Source organism: Anthonomus grandis, chromosome 7 (genome assembly GCF_022605725.1).
Source record: "Anthonomus grandis grandis chromosome 7, icAntGran1.3, whole genome shotgun sequence".
NCBI classification, from domain to species: Eukaryota; Metazoa; Arthropoda; class Insecta; order Coleoptera; family Curculionidae; genus Anthonomus; species Anthonomus grandis.
The window spans coordinates 20803433-20824421 of NC_065552.1; the positions used below are offsets into that span (position 1 = coordinate 20803433).

At 34.3% G+C, this 20989-nt stretch overlaps 1 protein-coding gene across 8 annotated transcripts in view; it reads right to left on the reverse strand.

The window, feature by feature from the left end:
- Positions 1 to 672: 672 nt before the first annotated feature.
- LOC126738415 (unconventional myosin-XVIIIa) overlaps positions 673 to 20989 on the reverse strand; it is a 563322-nt gene continuing 543005 nt past the window's right edge. For all 8 annotated transcript variants that reach the window (XM_050443741.1, XM_050443745.1, XM_050443744.1 and 5 more), the window contains 6 exons: positions 20720 to 20982; positions 20185 to 20342; positions 14754 to 14939; positions 14487 to 14693; positions 14320 to 14430; positions 673 to 3227 (listed from right to left, as the gene is read on the reverse strand). In XM_050443741.1, coding sequence (XP_050299698.1) covers positions 3161 to 3227; positions 14320 to 14430; positions 14487 to 14693; positions 14754 to 14939; positions 20185 to 20342; positions 20720 to 20982 — 992 coding nt within the window. In that variant the 3' untranslated portion in view covers positions 673 to 3160. The remainder of the gene's footprint in view (positions 3228 to 14319; positions 14431 to 14486; positions 14694 to 14753; positions 14940 to 20184; positions 20343 to 20719; positions 20983 to 20989) is intronic.

Here is a 20989-nt window from a genome sequence, read left to right on the forward strand (position 1 = left end):
CAGCAATTGTGAAAGCTTCTATTAAAACCAGGGTAGGAGTTAGCTGAATGCAAGAAGACTAGAACAGAAGTAACTCCTACAGTTTTCTTCAGAGCTCGATAGAAGCAGAAAGAGATACTGGCTCACACCCCTGCATTTACCCATCTCATTCCCTTATCGTCTTTTCTCTTCTCGTATTCCAAGCCATGCCAAACTGCGTATCATTTAGAGTTGTCCGTGTCCGCGAGATTTATAAAAATATGACTCACACGGGTTGCATTGTTAGGGCTGCCATAGCATTTCTGGTAAAAGGAATCATCGAAATAAAAAAAAAGTAAATAAAGGAATCGGAGGCGACGTAACCAAGAAATGTAAATATGCGGACGCGATGACATGACTGTATTGTCGATACAGTGCTCAGAACACTACTGTGCATCGACCCATGGTTTGTGGGGGACATTTGCATGTGAGCGCATAAAGGACCAACAGGAATTAGTTCTCTAATCGGACAAGAGCGCCGCCACTCTTAACATGCAGCAGAATTTTCGGTGTATCCCATACATTCTCTGGAAAGATCAAAGGATTTGAACTCGCTTTCCTTCTGCATTCCTTCCTGCACTACCTTGTGCATCTTACAGATATTGTAAATATGATAAGTTCTGTTGCGGAAAAAATTAATAAAACAATAAAGTATTTAATTCGATAAACAATAATTATATTTCACAACATTAAACTTATACTATACAGGGTGCACGATTTACGCATATTTAATAGTTTTAAGGTACGAGGTTTAACTTAATAAAAAAATTACTAGTATGTTATATTACTCGGCTAGCTATTCACAAAAAATTACAGAAACTTTTAAGGGTATATACAACAAAATAATTCTACAATAATAACTCAAATTATAATAACGTCATGATCGTTCTAACAAATAATTTTGTCTCTCTTTTCGTAACAATAAATAATTTTATTTAGAATTTAAAATGGTTTATGCTACTTTCATTTTAATTGGGTAAAAAAAAAAGAATAAAATAAACTTGTTTCCGTTGTGCAAGAAAAGTTTTCATGTCAGACAAAATTAAATAATATATTTTAGTTAAATATATATTTGTTTTGTTTATTGCGTCCTAACCACTAAGCCACTAAAGATTTTGCTTCCTTGTTTTTTTTTAAATTCCTTGCATAACTAAACTGTTATTCGCTCGCCAAAAGCAATTCAACCAATTAATATAATAAAAGTTCCCAAATCTAGCGTCTTAACTCAGTCTTATCACAAACAGTTAACAAAATGTCTAGAACATGTTTTTTTTTTTAAATAACTAAATCATTCTAAAAAGTAAACAACGTAATGGCGCGAACTGGAAGGTAATTTACAGGCGTGAAAGTACAGGGCTGACAGAGGAGCCCGGCACTCAACATACTGTGGCAAATAATACTGGACAACTATTTTTTTAAACCAAACTATACAGAATCGATCTGTCACCTTAAGACTTTGACGTAACCTAACCTACAAGTGCCAAAGACGCGTTTTTGTTTAGGGTGAGCTTATTATAGGTACGGCAGTTCTTTTCGCAAAAATGTCTTTCTCTTTCAAATGGCATCCAAGTTTGATCATATGTACAGGGAGTTTCGTTTATCGGAGGTTGACACCAACTTAGTTATTTTAAATAGTATATCCTCTGATCAAAAAGTACCAGGAATTTTTAATTTAGACTTAGATTAAACTCATATTTCCGTGAATATTTAGGCGCCAGCCGCCAATACATTATTAGTATCTTTCTTATTAGTTATTGCTATTTTTGTCGCATTTTAATATAAAAAGTTTGTGTTGGTAACGAATTTCATGTGCTGATTGATATAAGTAATAAGATATTGGTCGTTTTAAAAGACCCGAATTTCGTGCAAAAGCAACAACAAATAGATGAATTCTGAAGCGAATAATGACCTGAACGTTATGAAACTCATAATTACTGGTGACGAGACGTGATTCTACGACTTTGACATGTAGACAAGTCAACAATCAACTGAAGGGCTCCTCGAAGACGTGTCGAAGTCGAAAAATTCAAGCCAAAGCCGCTCAAGATTAATGATTTTATGGAAATTGCGTTGTCTCAGCGAACAAAAAAAGATATATACTTAAACTTTACGATCCCAAGTTTATAGGGTGGAACATTCCTTAATGGACATCTCATCAATATTTTAGCCCAAATGCAACATTAGTCTCTACTTGGCATCTCTTTTTAATATGGATAGGTATATAGATCAAAGAGTTTATGTTTCTAACGAATTTCGTGTGCTGATAAATTGAAAATGTTGCGAAAGAACTCTTTGGCAAGTCTGCCCTGATCAAAAACTCCTTTTGATACCACGACTTTATAAACGGACCTATATTGTAAGAGGAGTTGCCTCATTCCAGACGTTCAGCCGCATCAAACAACAACGAAACGTCAAAAAAGTAAACGCAATTTCGGTCAAAAAGGAAAGAGATTTCGGTTCATATAGATGAGATCAAGCAGAATGCGCCGAGAGGCTCAAGTGCATCGCAACCTAATAGCGGTGCATGAATGTTATTTTGAAGGAGATTGCTTGAAAATTAAGCCGCATTTAATTTATTTATAAATTTCTAGTACTTTTTATACTAAACTCCCTGTAGATCCTAAAAAAATATCTCCATAATCTTAAAACTGTGCAAAGAATGAGCAATATCAAAATCCTGATGTAACAGAGCGATTCCGCATATAAAACTCTACTTTGTTGTCCTGTACGTAATTATTCCGATATGATATAATACTTACTAAATTTCCTACCAAGCATTCTTACAAGTAAATGTCATAAGAGCAATTTATGTTGTTTAGGCACCTATTCACTAACGTACTGTATATATTTAAAAATTTCGTTGAAATTATTTGGCTATAAGAAAGTATTTTTTATATAGTGAGTAATATTAAATATAATATATTATGCAGTTGCAGATAAAATTCTTGTTAAAAAGTTATGTCTTTGATTTGTATGCTAACGATAATAAAATGGCATATATTATATCGGTCGGTGGTAATTAAGGGCGTAGTAAAATCACGTGTATTGTCTAGACAAATTCGACGATGACACTGTCTTCATCTGTGGTCGCTTCTCTTCTGCAAAACGTCATCGAGATGGTTCTGCAGAGCGACTCCTTTACTCAGGCATACGACGAGTCTTTGCCTAAATTGCTAGATGTACTGGAGCGGCTAGTACTTGAAGACAGTCTGAAATAGAAAGTAATAAATTTTTATTTGGTCCTTCCTTGTGAGATAGGTGTAGCTGCATTAAGTTTATATTCAGCGACAAAAAAAATACTTTTAATAATTTAAGGATGTGTAGTACTTAATAAGTTATAAAATTGTATTGCTTATATTGTCTTTACAATCGGTGCCATGAGGCTCCATTTAAATTTTCCCTTTTCGTGCTTAAATGCTGCCCGCAGCACAATACAGGGCGGGACCTTACTTATTAGATAACCGATATTATTGCTGTGGGGGTGGAGGCTCAAAAATCATGGCGTGTTCACGACGATTCCCGTTTAAACAAATATTTAAATAATTTTTTGCTTAAATTTTGTCCTGGACGGCAATCAAAAGACTCATTCATTCAAAGGACGCCAGCCAAAACTGAAATATTTTAGTTGTATGACATAATGGGGTGAAAAAAAATTGGGAAGAAAGGGTTCTAAGCAAGGGTTTGCGAGTGTTGTCATCAACCTTTTTCACGAGGTAGTGTACGGCCAGATCCGTAGATTTTTCCAATCTGGTCCAACGGTCTTTCAACCAATGTGGTTTGAATGCATCAGTATTTTTATTGTCTTAGCAGAAAACTGGTACAAATGACTGATCGATAAGATTTGGAATCTGTGTAATTTCTTCCTAGTTTCCAAATAAGGACCATTTTCACCTCTGTTCATTGCTTCGGAATATAGTTCGTATGGAGACAACTTCTAAATAATCTGACAATATGGGGATTGAGTGTGTCTAACGCATACTAAAAGAGACATGGGTATATCCCGTTCATATCCAGGGATTTTAAGGAGGAAATTACTTGAAAATCCATTTTATCCTTTCTTCGGAGAATTATCCTCGTAGCATTCTCTACGAGAGCTGAGGATCAAGGCACTGAAAAATGGGTGCCATGTAATTTCCGTGCATTCGAAGAGATGACAGAACGTTGTCTCAGCAGTGCGGGGAAATCTGAATTACAAAACCGATTTTGATAGTATCTGCTATTAAGAAAGTACAAATTAACACTAAGCCTCATCTACTCTGATAAAGACGGCTTGGCAGAGGGAGAACTAAAGGGAATATAAATCACAATAACAATTTTCTCTGCTGCCGATTGGGGCAGAATCTTATCTGATAGTCGGATTCCTTGAGAATGCAACCCTAAGTCGCTGGTAAACTTCATTTAAGGCTAAATATGACCACCACATCCAGACCATGTAATTCTTACTCCAAGATTACCGGGAGATACTTATCAGAAGCATCTACAAAACACTTATTTGCTCGATTTATAGGAATATTTACCTTTCTAACTTTGCAGAGATATGTGCTTTATGCATGATGGTGCTCTACCACATTCTTCATTAAATGTCAGAAATTATTTGAATGGCCGGTACTTAAAAATAAGTGGATAGGAAGAGGTAATGATGCCCCCGTAAATTGGCAACTTCGTTCTCCAGATTTGACTTCTCTGGATTTTTTTTTGCTGGGGACATATTAATTCCGTGTTGTACAAGACACTGGTGAATAATGGAGAGGAACTATGACAACGCATTCAAGACTCAACAAATAATCTTCGAGCTAATTGAGAAGTTATGCAGAAAGTTAATTTTAATTTCTCATATTGTTTAATAAATATGAATTTCGTACTTAATAAAACAACAATTTTTTTTATTTAAAATATTTGAATAAACCGTTGCGACATCGAACATCTAAAAACCGAATTATCGCGAAAACTTTGGCGGATCTTATAAAAGGATAAAATAAAATCCGCCTCCTCCTTTATTAAATTTATCTGTTATTAGATTACAACCCTGTATATATCTTTAAGGAAACAGGTTTTGCCGCAAAGTAAGGGTCGCAAGTACCATGTCATCTTGTATTTTTTTAAAATATAGTTTTAAAATTGTATTTAACCCATTATCGGTTTATGGTCAGCTAATCTGTGTACTTTTTTATGGAATATGTAACCATATGTTAGCAATATATTGAAAAGCATTCTACTCGAGTTAGACCTAGCCTGTTCATTCACGGGTAATGGGGGCATTCGGTTACAAACATTCTTGTAGGGGCGAATATAGAAGTAAACGACACAGCGCATTCTGGAATTTATACTTTCCCATGTTTATGCCTCTTTCCGGCACTTTTAGAGGTTATGTGATGTGCCGGTATAAAAAATGGAATAAATATGGTATAAAAAAGGATATATCAGGTATTAAATTTTGATGTTTGTTTTCTAAATACTTGCGAATAGACCACATATTTTGACTTTGATTACTTGTAACTATATCGTCCCTACAATGTCTAACTATCGAATGTGAAAAAAAGGATTTTTCAAATTCGATACATTGCTGTTATACTAGACGTAATACGTCTTGTGGCAAATTATTGAATCCGTAGCTTCTTTAAAACGCGTTTTAGAAGTAGCGAATATATATGTATTTCTATATTTTACAGAATAAAGTATCGAATATTCACATTCGTTTTTTTGTACCGAGATTACATAAAACTTGTTATATTTGTAAATCTACACACTATCGAATATGACACATTTGTTAGTTAGACACTGCAAATATCAAAAAATCTTCAAAATCTTGAATATCATAGTATTGAATGTGCCATATTCGATAGTTACGTCGAATGTGGCACATTCGATAGTTACGCTTTGGAGAAAATACAAATTCTTTGAAATTAACGGATGTCATTTTATACAATATTTCATATTCGATAGTTGGAGTTCGTAAGTATTAGCAGAGTATACGAACGTGGCTTCATTAATTTATCGAATGTGCCACATTTCTTATTTTGAAATTGTTTATATTTTCTGAGTTAGCGCTGAATCCGCAGCTAGTTTAGTTGGCACTGGTCCAGAGAACCACGAGTGGCTATACTTAGATTTTCTTTAGCACGTGTTGTTTGCCGCCTTTATTGCAGAAAAAATGTCAAAACGTGTGTTATTTTTACAACGATTGAAAGATTCCTGTGAAAAAAAGACATCGTGTGGGCCTAGTAGTGTTAGTGGTCCTTCATTTACTTCTTGTGAGGAGAAAGAAAACGTACCGGTCGGTGACATAAATAAAGGTATGTACATTTTTGTACATTTTTTAAATTTAATATTCTTGTTTTTAGTTATTAATAAACCAAATTACATAGAGACTGATGTCTGTCACGACCAGTCTTGTGAGAATAATGATGTTGATCATACTAGGGATTTTTTTTCCTATGATAACATAAGTCACCCCGAAGAAGGTAATTAATAAATAATCATTTTATTAATACGAGTAATTTTGAAAATATAAATAACTTTTTTAGAATATTTATGCCTAACCTCTATAGTCGATGATTTTTTGGAACCTATACCTTTTTCAGAGCAGATCATTATGAGCGAACCTGTTGATATTAATAAAAAAGGTATTTGTATTATCTGCTTTTTTAATTTTTAGATCCATCCATCCTATTTCTATAATATACCATTTTTATTTTTTTTTAGTAACTGATAACATAAATGAAGTGCAAGATAATGATTGCGATCAATTAACTAATACTTAACTAATACGCGCTCTAGTAAAAATCTTCTTAAGGAAGGTAATATTAAATATAAAACAAATAATTGATTAATATATTTTTGAAAACATCTTTATTACTTTTTTTAGATGGTTTATACCTAAGTCCCGGAAAGATTTCTGATTTAGATGATTCAGACTCTGACCCTACTTTTTTGCCTGAGCAAGTAAATTGCGAGGAGTCTGATGATATCTGAAAGACAAGGTATTTTTTCTTTGTAATATATTTTTTTGTCTAATAATTTTAATTTTAGTTAAAAATTATGAATACCCTAAACGGAAGAAAGATAATAAATGGGACAGAATAATCAGCTCTAGTGATGAAGAGGATATTGAAAATCAACATCTACAAACAAATAAAAATTTGACAAACAGTACTAACGTGCAAGATGTGGGTAGCGCATCCACTAGTACTCGTGATTGTTTATTGGAGCCACCTAAAAAACGCTGTAGATCCAATCCTAACACCTGGAAGCGAAATGAAAATAAAAAGCTTCGTCTAAAAGGTGAAGCATACGTTACCAAAAGTGGCAAAAATATTCCTGCTAAACATTTAAAACCTTCTGCGTGTTTAAACAAACATAAATGTCTCACAAATATTCCCGAAAGTGAAAGACAAATTATATTTGATAATTTTCATTCATTGTCTTCACTTCACCTGCAGCGGGAGTTCTTTATTAGACATATTGTAGTAGAACAACCTAAAAGACGTGTTGTCGATGGGATTTCAAGAAAGAGTGTGACAAAAAAATATTCATACACGAGCAATAATGAAAAACATGTGACTTGCAGCTAATTTTTTCTCGATACGCTTGGCATCAGTGAAGGCTTAATTAAAGGGGCCTTTAAAAAGTTATCACCAATGAGAGGCGGAAAAAGATCTAAAGAGGCAGATGACGACCAACTCAGTGCAAACGATGAAGATAATAATGATGAATAAAAAATCACATATTTTCATTTCCCGCATTAGAATCTCACTATTGCCAAAAAAAGTCTGACTATAAATATCTGGATTCAAATCTAAACATAAAATCCATGTATGAGATGTATAAGACAGAATGCCAAGTTCAAGGCACAAAAGTAAATTGTTATGAAACCTACAGGAAAATATTTAAACCTTATAAATTGAAATTTCATAAGCCCAAAAAAGATTTGTGCAAATTCTGCATTGCATTTAAAGAATGCTCAGAGGCAGATAAAAATAAAAAGGCTGAATCGTATGCCAAGCACCAGGAAAGAAAAGAAGCAACCAGAGCAAAACGAAATGAAGACAAAGAGTTGGCTCACGTTAATAAAAATATATTGGTATTTAACTTTGATTTGCAGTCAGTTGTATCAACTCCTAAAGTAGCCGCAGGACCTTTTTTACGAAAAGAAAAATAAAGAAAAGAAAACTTGCTATTTACAATTTAACCATATATAACTTGGGAGACTCAAGTATACATTGTTTCTTGTGGGGTGAAACGGAGGGAAAACGGGGAAGCACCGAAATTTCTACTTGTATTTATAAATAAATTATGTCGTTTCCACATATTGAGCATGTTAAAATGATGTCGGACAGCTGCGGTGAACAGCAGAAAAACTTCAGTTTTTCAGCTATGTGTCAATATCTTGTATATAACACTCACCCAAATTTAAAAACAATAGATCATGTATACTTTGAGCCAGGACACAGTCACATGGAGTGTGACTCTGTACATTCAAAGATCGAAGTTAAATCAAAAAATTGTCCTGTTTACACCCTGGAAGGATGGGCTCAAATCATAAGGCTAGCGCGCAAAAACCCAACTCCATTTGAAGTTACTCAGCTACTCCATGATGATTTCTTGGAGTTTAATAAAAATCATATTAAATTTGAAATGGAACAACAAAAAAAAGCTAAGAAAAAGCAAAAAAATGAAGTAAATGAAATGGAACCAGTTATTGACGATCATTTTACTTTCATTGATGGTATATGGTTTCAATATAAAAAGAATGAAAACAAACACATTTTAATGAAACGAAACTATAACGAGGACTTTTTGAAATTAGTGGCTACAAAAAAAAGGGATATTATTATATATTATCAAACTTATAGGAATATTATCAAACAACTCTTTCTACTCCTTATAATAATAAACTTACCATAACCGATGTAAAAAAAAGAGTTTTTTTTGTCAATGTGCTCACAAAATTTTATCCCAAAACCCTACCACAAATACTACTACTCCACACCAACATCAAGCGAAGTAAGGGACTGTCTACCAGAGCAAGATGCTATTGAAGATGAAGATGAGCCCGAAGAGAGAAATTATTAAATTAGAAATATTTTTAAAAAATATTTCTAATTGTAATTTAATTTCATGTTTAAATTTCCGTGAGAATGATGATTCTTCTATCATTAAATTCCACTTAACCATATTTTTATTTTGTTCTTGGTTTTGTTTTCTAATGTGTTTAGTGCTTATAATAAATAATTTGTACGTCAATTTTTGTTTCATTACATGACTTATATTAAAAACAAAAAAAAATAGTTTTTATAACACAAACAATCGAATCTGTCACATTCGATTCTTTGAAGTAAAATTTTTGACAAAGCTGTAAATTGGTACACATTTTTAATAACATGCAAAGTGACGAATATAGATTTTTAGCCTATAATAAGAAAAAAAGCTATAAGTGTTAGCACTATCACAAAAAGAATGAAAAACTGCGTAGCAGTAATATAAAAAAAACAAGTTGGCATATGCGATAATTTTTAAATGACAATTAAATATGTTTTTTAAAGTAGGCATTTTCACATTCGGCATTTGGACATTGTAGGGACGATATGGTCACATTGCCCGTTCAAGGATTTTTTATTTTTTAGATTTAGAAATAAACCATAAGTAAAATACCTAATAGCAATGGATTATTTTGATTTGGAAACAATACCGGCAAGCTTTTATTTTACAACAAAAAAGAATATAAGTACCACGTGCTCCTCAGGTTTCATATGCATCGGACGATTCCGAGGACGAGGAACATATTTCTTTGAGAGAAATTCAAAAAAATACAAAAGGATAAGTCCTAGAAAATTTTATAGTATCTGTAAAACTACTTTTTATAAACTCTATTTTATGCATTTTAGACTACGTAGATTTAGATAACGAGGATGAAGAAGAAAACATGAGGTTACAACAAAGCAAAAATAGAATGTCTTTTAGAAATCAGGTTCCAGGTAAAATTCAGTCATTAACTTTAATAAATTTTTAAAATATGTTAAATCGTTTTCCCGCTTCTAGTATCAGAAAATCTGTCTGAATCACCCTCTACAAAAAAAAGAAAGTTGCAGCTATTACCTTTAGTTGGACAGAGGATGATATTACCAAGCCTAATAGACACAAGCTTTCTTCCAAAAAATTATCCCGAGATTCTTACTGCCTATTATTAGTCCTATATATTATTATATCCTATATATAGAATATTTAACGAACTTGTTTTCTTTTGACATAATAAAAGACAAAGTTGACCAGACAAATTTATACAACACTCAACAGATTGGTAGTTGCATAGTTACTAACCACAAGGTGAGACATTACATTCATTTTGAGAGGTTACATTCATTTCAACAATAATGAGGCCGTAGACGAAAATGTCAAAGATAGGGTATTTTAAAATCAGGCCTTTGATAGTCTGAGGCAAAACTATCATACAGAAAATGAATATTCTGTTGATCAGACGATGGTTGCCCTCAAAGGTACTCGCCTGCTCGAGTATCTTTGTAGACAGTACATCAAAAATAAACCCCATAAATGGGGTTACAAGTTTTTTTGTTATTGCTGGTGTATCTGGGTACATCTTGGACTTTATACCTTACCAGCATGCAACCTTTGAAACACTTCGTGACTGTATAAATGAACCCAGGATGAAATTGAAATGGGATTTGGTATTTTATCAAAATCTCTCCATGAACCAGAAAACTCTTTTAACAACTATTTTTTAAGTCTCTCACTTTTTATTTGTTTCAGGGACCAGGCATATATAGCCTTGGGACGATGCGCAGTAACAAAATTGCTGGTTGCCCTATAGATACAGCTAAGGTCCTAGCAAAACAGGGAAGAGATTTGACTATAAAGCCAATAAGAATAAGGGCCTTATAATTGTCAAATGGGTAGATAACAAAGTTGTACTTTTAGGTAGTACAACTTTTGGAATTGAGCCTGTAGACTCTGTAAAAACATATAATTAAGCTGCAAGGTCAAAAACTGATGTGCTCTGTCCAACAATAGTGATGTCTTGCACTGTTTTACTCCGGGCTAGCATCGGGGCTCTTGCCGGTCTCAGGTTTTTAGGCGCCTATCTTTTTATTCTGGGTCGCATCGAGGTGCATCAGAGTTGTTGACGGCCCGGGTCGAGAGGATTGACTACACGGGATTTAGCTGTGCTTATATTTATAAGGTAGGAGGTGGGCTGCTATTGGTCACGAGTCCAGCAGCAGTCTCCGGCCACCCAGAACGATATTGATGCGGCCGTTTAGAAGCGGTCGGGTTGGGATGCCCTTGAGAACGCACATGATTTATAAACGGAGCGTATTTTGTTGTAAGCTTGTGTGTTATAAGCCCGGTTGATACTTATGCCACCGAGCGTTCTCTCAATTACGGTTTAGTGGTTAAAAAACTCCCTTACAGGGCTTGTTTTCGCGCCACTTTAATAAAAATTTTCGGATCTCAGGATGGTTGAGAGCTTTAACACGTTCCTTAAATTATGTGTGTCTGGCGACAATAAACTCCTCTATGCTACTCATTTTGCAATCTGTTCTTATGTCTGAGTTTCTAATGTAGCGAGGAGCATTAACGATCAGCCTAAGTGTCTTATTTTGGAATGTTTCCAAGTATGCCATCGTGGATTTCGGTATCTGTGTGAGAACACAAGACCTATATAAGAGCTTAGGTCTGATCACCTGCTTATACAAGAGGAGCTTATTGTCGAGAGACATCTTACTTTTCCTGCCCAGGAAGGGGTAGAGGCTTTGGACTAATCCATTGCACTGGTTAATTTGGTTTTTGATATGGTGAACAAAGGTGTTCTTATTGTCAAAATGTACTCCCAGGTACTTCACCTCGCTCTTCCAGGGGACCATCCTGCCCACCACCATCAAGTTTGGAATATCACGGTCCCATTTTTTAGTGATGAGGATTGCCTCTGTTTTATCCTCGTTTATTTTGCTTTTCCACTTTTCGGCCCATGCCGATATTTTATCGATGTGGCTCTGAATATATGCTGTTATTTAGTCCAGGTACTTGCAGCTCGCAAGGACACAAGTATCGTCCGCGAATAATGCCAGCTTAGAATAGTGATCGTTTTTTGGGATGTCTGCCTGGTATATATTATACAGGGTGGGTGCCAAGGGGGAGCCCTGTGGGACTCCGGCTCTGATTTTTTTATAGTCCAGTGTGCTATTGTTAATTTGTGACGTGAACTCCCTGTTTTTTAAATAGCTTTGTATGAATTTAGTCATACCAGGAGACCCCAAATGTCGCCATTTTGTAAATCAAACAGCCATGCCACACTCTATCGAAGGCTTTCTCGATATCGAGCGTGATCATGGTAGTTGAATACTTGGCATTAAACGAATCAACTAAACTTTGCTGGATCCTTGCAAGCTGTATTTCTGTTGATAGGCCCTTCACAAAACCACACTGTTCTGCCGGGATTATTTTTAATATGTCTATTTCGTCTAATAGTCTACTTAGCACCGCTTTCTCAAAAACTTTTCCAATTGATGGGAGTAGACTAATAGGACGCTAATTTTCTGGTTTTGATAAGTTCTTCCCGGGTTTTGGTATAAGTTTTACTATTGCCCTTTTCCATGAGTTTGGAAAATAGCAGAGGGTGAGGCATTGATTAAAAATTATCATTAATTCATATATTATGTGTCGGGTAGCATTTTAAGCATCTTATTGTTTATGCCATCGACCCCTGGTGCTTTTATATTTTGTTGATTTGTGATTATGTCTCTTATTTCTTGAAATCTAATTCTTTTTGGGGCATTTAATGTTTGGTATTGAATATTTTCTATTTCGCTATATGTTTGTTTAACTTGATTTAATACAGTGTGGTCCTCTGGAAAATTATTTAAAATGAATTGATTTTCTAATGAATTATTAAATGCTTCTACTTTTTCTATGTCTGTATACACTAAGCTTCCATCTGGTATTTGTATGGGCGGGAACTCTGTTTTGGCTCTTCCTCTCAGAACCTTAGAGACTCTCCAGTAATTGATGTGATTTTCATCATCATTGTTTAATTCCTCTAAAAAATTATTCCACCTTTCATTCCTGAAGTCATGCACTTCATTTTTTATTCTTTTTGTTAAACTGTTGGCTATTCTTCTTGCTTCTGGGTCTTTGTGTAACCTAGTCTGTTTATTTAATCTGTTTCTTGTTCTCATTAAGTTTTTTATTCTCGCTGGGAAAACCAGGGTGTGGGTGTTTGGTATAGGTATTTTTGTAGTGGCTTTTCCGTATGCTGAATTTATAATGTTTGTAATTTCATTTACTTTTTGTTCCACTTCTTTTTCGGTATTGGGAGTTGGTAAAGGATGGGTATTAGATAACAATTCAGTAAAAAACTGCCAGTTTGTTATCTTTTTATCCGGAAGGGGATCTTTTTTGAAGGTTTGGGCTATGGATATGAGGATTGGTGAATGATCTGAGAAATAGTCCAACAATAGTAAAGCAAAAACAACAAGCATATGGGTGAGGTAGATACCATGCGTTAACTCCACATAAAGTAAAGAGCTGATATTTTTTTCATTCGGATACCTTCTTCTATGTAGGTTGGACTGTTCAGCATTACAAAAAATATACTCTCTACTAAAAAATTTTAAACTAGAAATTATATCGGGTTTATCCAAATGTTGCCAAGAATCCAGAAGGGGGCGTTTAAGTGCTGATAACATAGAACCATCGATACAACCACCAATTGTATACAACGACCCAATTTCCCATACGAGCAAAGGAAGATACAAGTTCTGTGTAAAGTATGTACAAGTCGACTAAGTGCGAAAAATGCGACTGTAAGTTATGCCTTACCGATACAAAAAAATACATAAAAAACGAATGTCATTTTCTGTAGAAAAGCATTTGCGTTTTGATGTTATGCCGAATAACTAAATTAAAATAAAATGTAAAATTGTGTTATTTTACCATCGCATGTAACAATATGATTAAACTTTTATTTTTGTTTATACACTCCTTAAATCAAAGAAATACAAAAAAGGTCAAATAAGGATAAGGAGTTAAAAAAAAATTAAATTATTACAACAAAAAATTACGTTTGGTGTCCTAAAGCGATAAAGGGTTAACCAAAAAACAGTAATCATCGAGAAAATTTTCCTTCAAAACTAATTATCCAAAAAAATTCGCTGATTAACAGACTCTTTATTAACATATTAATTATTATATTGTTGCCGATTGGAGAAAGACTTAACTCATAATAAAGAAAGAAAAAAAATCGAGCTGGGCCAAATGCTGTTAAAATGTATATAATATAAAAATTCTTACCTCCTGGCATCGTTTGCTATGGAAGACTTTTCACTCTTAACTGGCGACGCTAGTTTGTGATTGGCTAAAAATGTATTTACCGATTCATCCGAACCGTAACTATCTTCATCACTAAAAACCGATGATTATGATAGAATAAAAATATATATAAACTATAATAAACACACCTATCTGATTCATTAGAAATACTATCCTCCAATTCACCCTGGATGGCCGATTGAAGGTCTTCGATCCGCTTCAAGGCCAACCTCAATTCGGCTCGGGTACTGGAACACTCCGCTTCCAAGCTTTCACACCGTTTTTCTAAATCTTTCTTTTTGATTATCACTTCAGACTCTTTCGCTAAACTTTTATTTAATTCTTCCTTGAGCTCCCTGATATGACAAAATTAAATTAATCACCAAATAAAAGCATTAAAAGTCAAATAAAATTACCTGGCATGTCTTTGCAGTTTTCTAACTTCATCTTGGGCTTGTTGCTCTTTTATCCTGGACGACGTGATGTCTGACTGTAACTTTTCAACGTTTTCCTTTAGTCGCGCTATTTGAACTTCTAATCTGGACCTCGTTGTCTGCTCCAAGTCTAATTTTGATTCTAGCTCTTTTACTTTCAGTTCAGCTCTAAAATTGAAACAATCATTATATTATGATATGATTGTATAGAGGCCATAACAAAACCAACAGAAAAAATGGTTTTGTTTGTAGAATTTCAGCTAAAAACCTCCGTTTTTTGACTAAATTGTGCAAATATACCACAAATGAAAATATCTTTGTATATCATCAGAAATACCGTAGTCTGTACAGAAAGACAATTAAAGCAGCAAAATCTAATTATTATAGGGATCGAGAGCTTAAATATGTCATCAAATAGGCAAAGAGAGTGTTGGTCGATTATTAATGATTTTAGACATTGCCATAGAAAAGTATCTGGACCGGAGTGAAGACCTGACATTTTGAATGACTATTATTGTGATATACCTAATATCTTACTCAAGGGCATTCGTAGTAACATTGATCCCTTACACTATCTTCAACAAGTGTCGGTTGAGCATTTATTTTTCTTTCATCCTGTCGATCTTACCGAAGTAAAAAATGAAATCAAACGCTTAAAAAACCATAAATCATCTGGAGCTGATGGGATATCTTCGAGGTTGTTACTCTTTTTGCCTGATTCAGCCTTAAATGCTTTAGTTTCTGCCATAAACAATTCTTTACATATTGGCATTTTTCCTTCATGTTTAAAGGAGGCAGTGGTTATCCCTCTTCATAAGGGTGGAGATTTGGATCAGCCTTGTAATTTCCGTCCCATTTTTATTTTGTCTACCCTCTCTAAGATAGTTGAAAACTTGCAAAAAGCAGAATGTTGTCCTTTTTACATCGTAATGGCATTTTGTCTGCAAATCAGTTTGGATTTCAAGCCGGTAAAGGGACTTATGATGCTGTTTTTAACTTTTTGGAGAGCGTCTATGTGTCCTTGAATTCTGGAGAGTCATCGGCGGCAGTGTTTTGTGATCTATCCAAAGCATTTGACTGTGTGGATCATGGAATACTGTTATCTAAGCTTGATAAATATGGTTTTAGGGGCGTAGCGTTGCGATGGCTTGAGTCCTATCTATCAAATCATACTCAGAAGGTTACAGTGTCTGGGCGTTTGTCTGCTTCTAGATCCCTAAAATGTGGCGTTCCCCAGGGTTCAGTGTTGGGACCACTGTTATTTTTACTGTATGTGGATGACTTGAGTTCATTGAAACTGCAGGGCAAGGTGGTTCAGTTTGCTGATGATACCACCATACTATGGAGCCATAAAAATTCTGATTATATGAAGACTTGCATCAAAAGCTTAAAACTTTTCAATTTAGTTTTGATGTTATTGGCTTTTCAAAAACGCATGCGATTGTGGGGGTAAAAAAGTTTAGAATACTGGGATATGATCTTAAACGTATAGAACGAGAGCTTTATAAATAAATGGATGGTTTTATTCTATATATTAAAGTCAATATTTTTAGTGAATGTTCAGAGATTAGGTACCATAGATGACACTTAGTTTGTAAGATATTAAATAAGAACAATAATAAAATGGATTAATACGGCTCGATCGACTTCCATAATTTGTAACAAACTATACAAACTTTTTTGATATAGAAGATGTTTTGAGAGACATTAATGTTAACATTATGTATACAACTAAGCTTGAAGTTGTGCAGTATTTAAATCTATTGGGTGGTTTAGTTTATAAGTGTGCTTGCTATAAATAAGCCCACGAAAGCCCAAAAAAGGGCAACAATCGTCTTGCATTGACCACTTCAAACATTAATGATAATTTGATTAAAAATTTAAATTACAAAAAACTTAACTTACTGATAAAATAGAAATATTGGTCGGATATTTTGCACGATATTTTGCACTGCGCCGAGGTTGACTGTTCCGTTTGTTAGTTAAATAAAAAAGAATATTGAATTAGCCACTCTTAAACTCATTTAGAAGGAGAGATAAATTTAAAAAAAATTGCACTTTAAAAATTGCTGATGAAGCATATAGTCCTTTTCAGAAACATCTTCATTCACTAATTAAAGCAACAAAGAATAGGTATTCTGAAAAACTCAATATGTTGAAGAATAACATAAAATAAATATAAAAAAATAATAAAACAGGCAACCAATTAAAAAAAAAGAAAAATTAATAACTATAATGTGATTAATGAGGGCAGGCGTTAAAAGTGGCAGTTGCTTTTGTAAGGAGGATAAGAATTTGGCAAAAGCTATAAAAATTAAAAATACTATTAAATTTAAATCTGAAATTAAAAATCTAGACAGATCCATCTATTTAAAACCAATAAATAGTATAATATAATTAATATAATGAAAACGCTTAAAGCCAAGCTTCTCCAGGTAATGATGTTATTAAAGTTATTAAGAACTAACATACAGATCGTGTTTTTTGGTGCGTTACTTATAGAAAACCGCATAGAGGCGAAATTTTGCAACGTCGCGCGTGTACGAGTGCCTGCGACAGAGCACCGCCCCGGCCGGCCCGACGACGGAATTTTAAACATCTGACTTTCATGGGAGCTGCGTCGTTTGGCGACAAAATGTCCCAAAATATTACCCGAAAATCCAGGCATTTTTAAAATATTTATTCTAATGCGGGTTTAGAATAGAACCCGCATAGAACTGTAATCTTAAATAATAAAAAATCAGAAATAAAACTCTAATAAACAAACTTAACAACATATCATTTTTTAAATAAAAGGCTCAAATAAACCGCCTTCTTTCGCTAAACAAAAACTTAACCTATCGTAAAAGCTATTTCGCACCTCCAAAAGAGTTTCAGTTAAAATGGAATTGGCTCCTTTGACAATTTTATTTCGCAACTCCTCTAAATTTGTTGGCCTACTAAATTCATGCTTGTTAATGGCCTGCTTAAGGTAACCCCACAGATAAAAGTCATTTGGAGACAAATCTGGAGATCTAGGAGGCCATTTAATATCGCCAGTCCCACTAATAAGGCGGTTAGAAAAAGTATTTGTTAAAAACTCTTTTACCCTAGCCGCGTAATGAGCAGGACAGCCATCTTGCTGAAAATAAACCGATCCCAGGTCTACATCAGGTAGGATTTGAATGGCAGAAAGAACTTGGTTTTGCAGCAACTCAAGGTACTTTTGGGCGTTTAAAGTGCCATCAATAAAAAATGTCCCTATAACATTGTCGCCCAAAATACCTGCCCAAACATTTAATTTCTGAGGATACTGGGTACGAAACTGAAAACTTCTGTGCTCGTTTTCCTGAGACCAATAACGAACAATGGAAGGATTGTGTTTGCCATGTAATAGAAAAGAAGATTCATCAGAAAACAAAATATTTTTTAAAAAATATTCATTTTCATTTGCCTTTTCCATCATGGTTTCACAAAATTCCATCCTTCGCTACTGGTCTTCAGGAAATATTTCCTGAGTTTTTGAATACTTGAAACATTTGTACCCATATTTTTTCCAGATACGAGCAACAGTTTTATTGCTCATTCCCAGTTCCTCTTCAACACTTCTAGTGGACCGTGTGGACTCAAGTTCTAGGGTACTGCAAACCATTTCTTCCCGCCGTTCTATATCCTGGACCACTTCAACAGGTGGTTCTTGACGTTTTGTGTGGTATTTTTTACAATCTTGAAAAAAGATCAAAATTTGTAACTACTTTTAAAACCGTTTTTGCACAAGGAATCGGTCTATTCTCAAATGTCACTGAAAACAAATCTCTACATTGTACTGCCGAATTGCCTCCATAAAACCATTTAATTAGTTGAACTCTTTCGGAAGGGGTATAAACAGCCATAGTGAAAAAAACACGAAAATAACGCTCAAAAATTATTAATGCAACGTGCAGTAACACAGAAAAGTGAGGTTTGCTGACTCCCTTTAAAAAATGTTTAAAAAATTATAAAACTAAAATAAATTAATCTTAAAATAATCTTATCGTAAAATAATTTAGTTTTGAAGAACACCTCACTATCGAGGACACAGATGCTTGTATTTTGGATTTGATTAATCAAAAGTTTCTTAAGGAAAGTAGCTGCTTGGATGAGTTGCCTAGACAAGTTGGAAAGATTTGGCATGCTTGTAATTGTATATAAACTACAATTTGTCAAATTAAACCACTATATAAGCCCTAGCTAAGCTATAGAATTATACCCGCACTAGTTCCACAGCTACTAGCAGGGTACAGTTCTAGGCCCAGTGTTATTTACCATATATATAAACGAAATTTTTCAAATTTTGACGAAAATAATATGGTCACAAAAAATTGATTTCTTTTGTAGGTAGCACAGCCCTAATTGTCTCTGGAAAAAATCTGGCCAGAAGCAGCCAATAATGCGGAAGGACACTAAGGCAAATAAAAGCATGGTATGATCAACAGTTTTTGTCCCTATTAATACAACCAAATCAATTTTTTTTGAAATTTTATGTTGCTTAGGTTGGTGAACCACCAAGGTTTTTTTTAATGGTTTTTAGAAGACTGAAGACTGCTTGAAAGATTTGTCGAAGTTTTTTCTAGTTTTACTAAATTTTATTAAAAACAACATCAAAAAAGACTGTCATAGAGCCATTTGAATTAATATCAGGTTATGATAAGTATTTCAAATTAAATTGAAATCTGTCGCATGTAAAAAACTTTCCTAATAAAATACTAATACATAACACTACTTAAGTTATATAGTTCTAAAGTATATGCTGTAAAACATTATAGAATATTTACTCAATTAATATTATTAGAAACGCGCATGTACACACGCAGAGTAGGTTGTATATTGTTTTTGGGAAAATGTATTGATAGAAGTAAAAGGACATGAAGGCGTGGAAGACAACGACTCGACCTGAACCATTCTGGGGCATCTCTTGAGGACCCCCACATCGAATAACTCAAAAAGGCAGAAAAAGTCACATTAGGCAATTGCACCTGGGCAGAAACAAGCAAAAATACTGATATCACTCTGCACTGTCTGCAGAAAAACGTAGTAGTTCCTCCTCACGCGACATTGCAGGTACCGCATCAAGAAAATGGGGAGAAGGTTCATAAGTATTCCATAGTCCTCTTTTTATATAATTTTCCTTTAATCTAATCAAAAACAATTTTTATATCCTATAACCATTGCACAGAGTCACAAAACTTTCAGATTTGTAGCTCAGGCAGAGGCGAAACACCTACAATATTAATGTTGTTTTTTCTATCTACGAATAAATTTCCCTGTTGCAGAATTGTTTGCTTTAAAGCTTTATTTTCTTGTATTAGTGGCTTCGTTTCCCTCATAACCTCTTGGAGGTCCCTTCTGCTCCTCGAGTACATATTTCTTAATATTGTCGTAATTGTATTCTTACCTTCTGTATAGTAAATTGGAAGAAGCTCCTCCCATACTTTCGGCACTTTCCAGTTTTGAGGTCAGCTCTGCCAGTTGTTCTTTTAAGTGATTTCTTTCAACCTCTAGCTCTGATACTATGGATACTTGTTCTTGTAGGGTCATTTGATCAACAGACATCTGGAAAAAAGATAAAGAAATTTATAGCAGGTATAGATATAGCACAGGAAAGTACGTGTTTTGTGGCGAGAGGTAAAGCACGTATTTCCCCTGGAAAAAGACGTAACTTCTCAGTCATATAATCGGGAATTTTCATATGAAAAAAAACTAAGCCCTAAAGCGGTGTTCCGCATAGAATTTTCCTTTTTCTATTTAAGTAAAGTGAATTATTGAATATTCGCGGGAACCTGGAAATCCTTTCGAAATCTCCATGTATCTAACATTAATCTTGAGGTAAGAATAGATATATTTTCAAATCACAGAATTTCTTTCTTTAAATAAATACATGAAAGTACTTTAAAACGATAAGTATTTTATTATCATTTAACTAATCTTACTTGTTGCACAGCAGCTTTATATTTCTTCAACACTTCCGCCAATTCCTCCTCATTCTCTTCAAGTTGGGTCTGGATATCAGACTTTTCCCGTTGCATCGCGTTCGCTCTATCTTCGGCTTCGGCCTTTTGCTTATGAGCTTCCTCCAGAAGCGCTTGCATCTCCGACAATTCTTGCTCTAAGCTTTGCTTCGTTTTAAGGGCTATCGCTCTGGCACACTCGAGGTCATCTAATTGGTTCCTAAGTTGCCTGATCATATTTTTGCCTAAAAT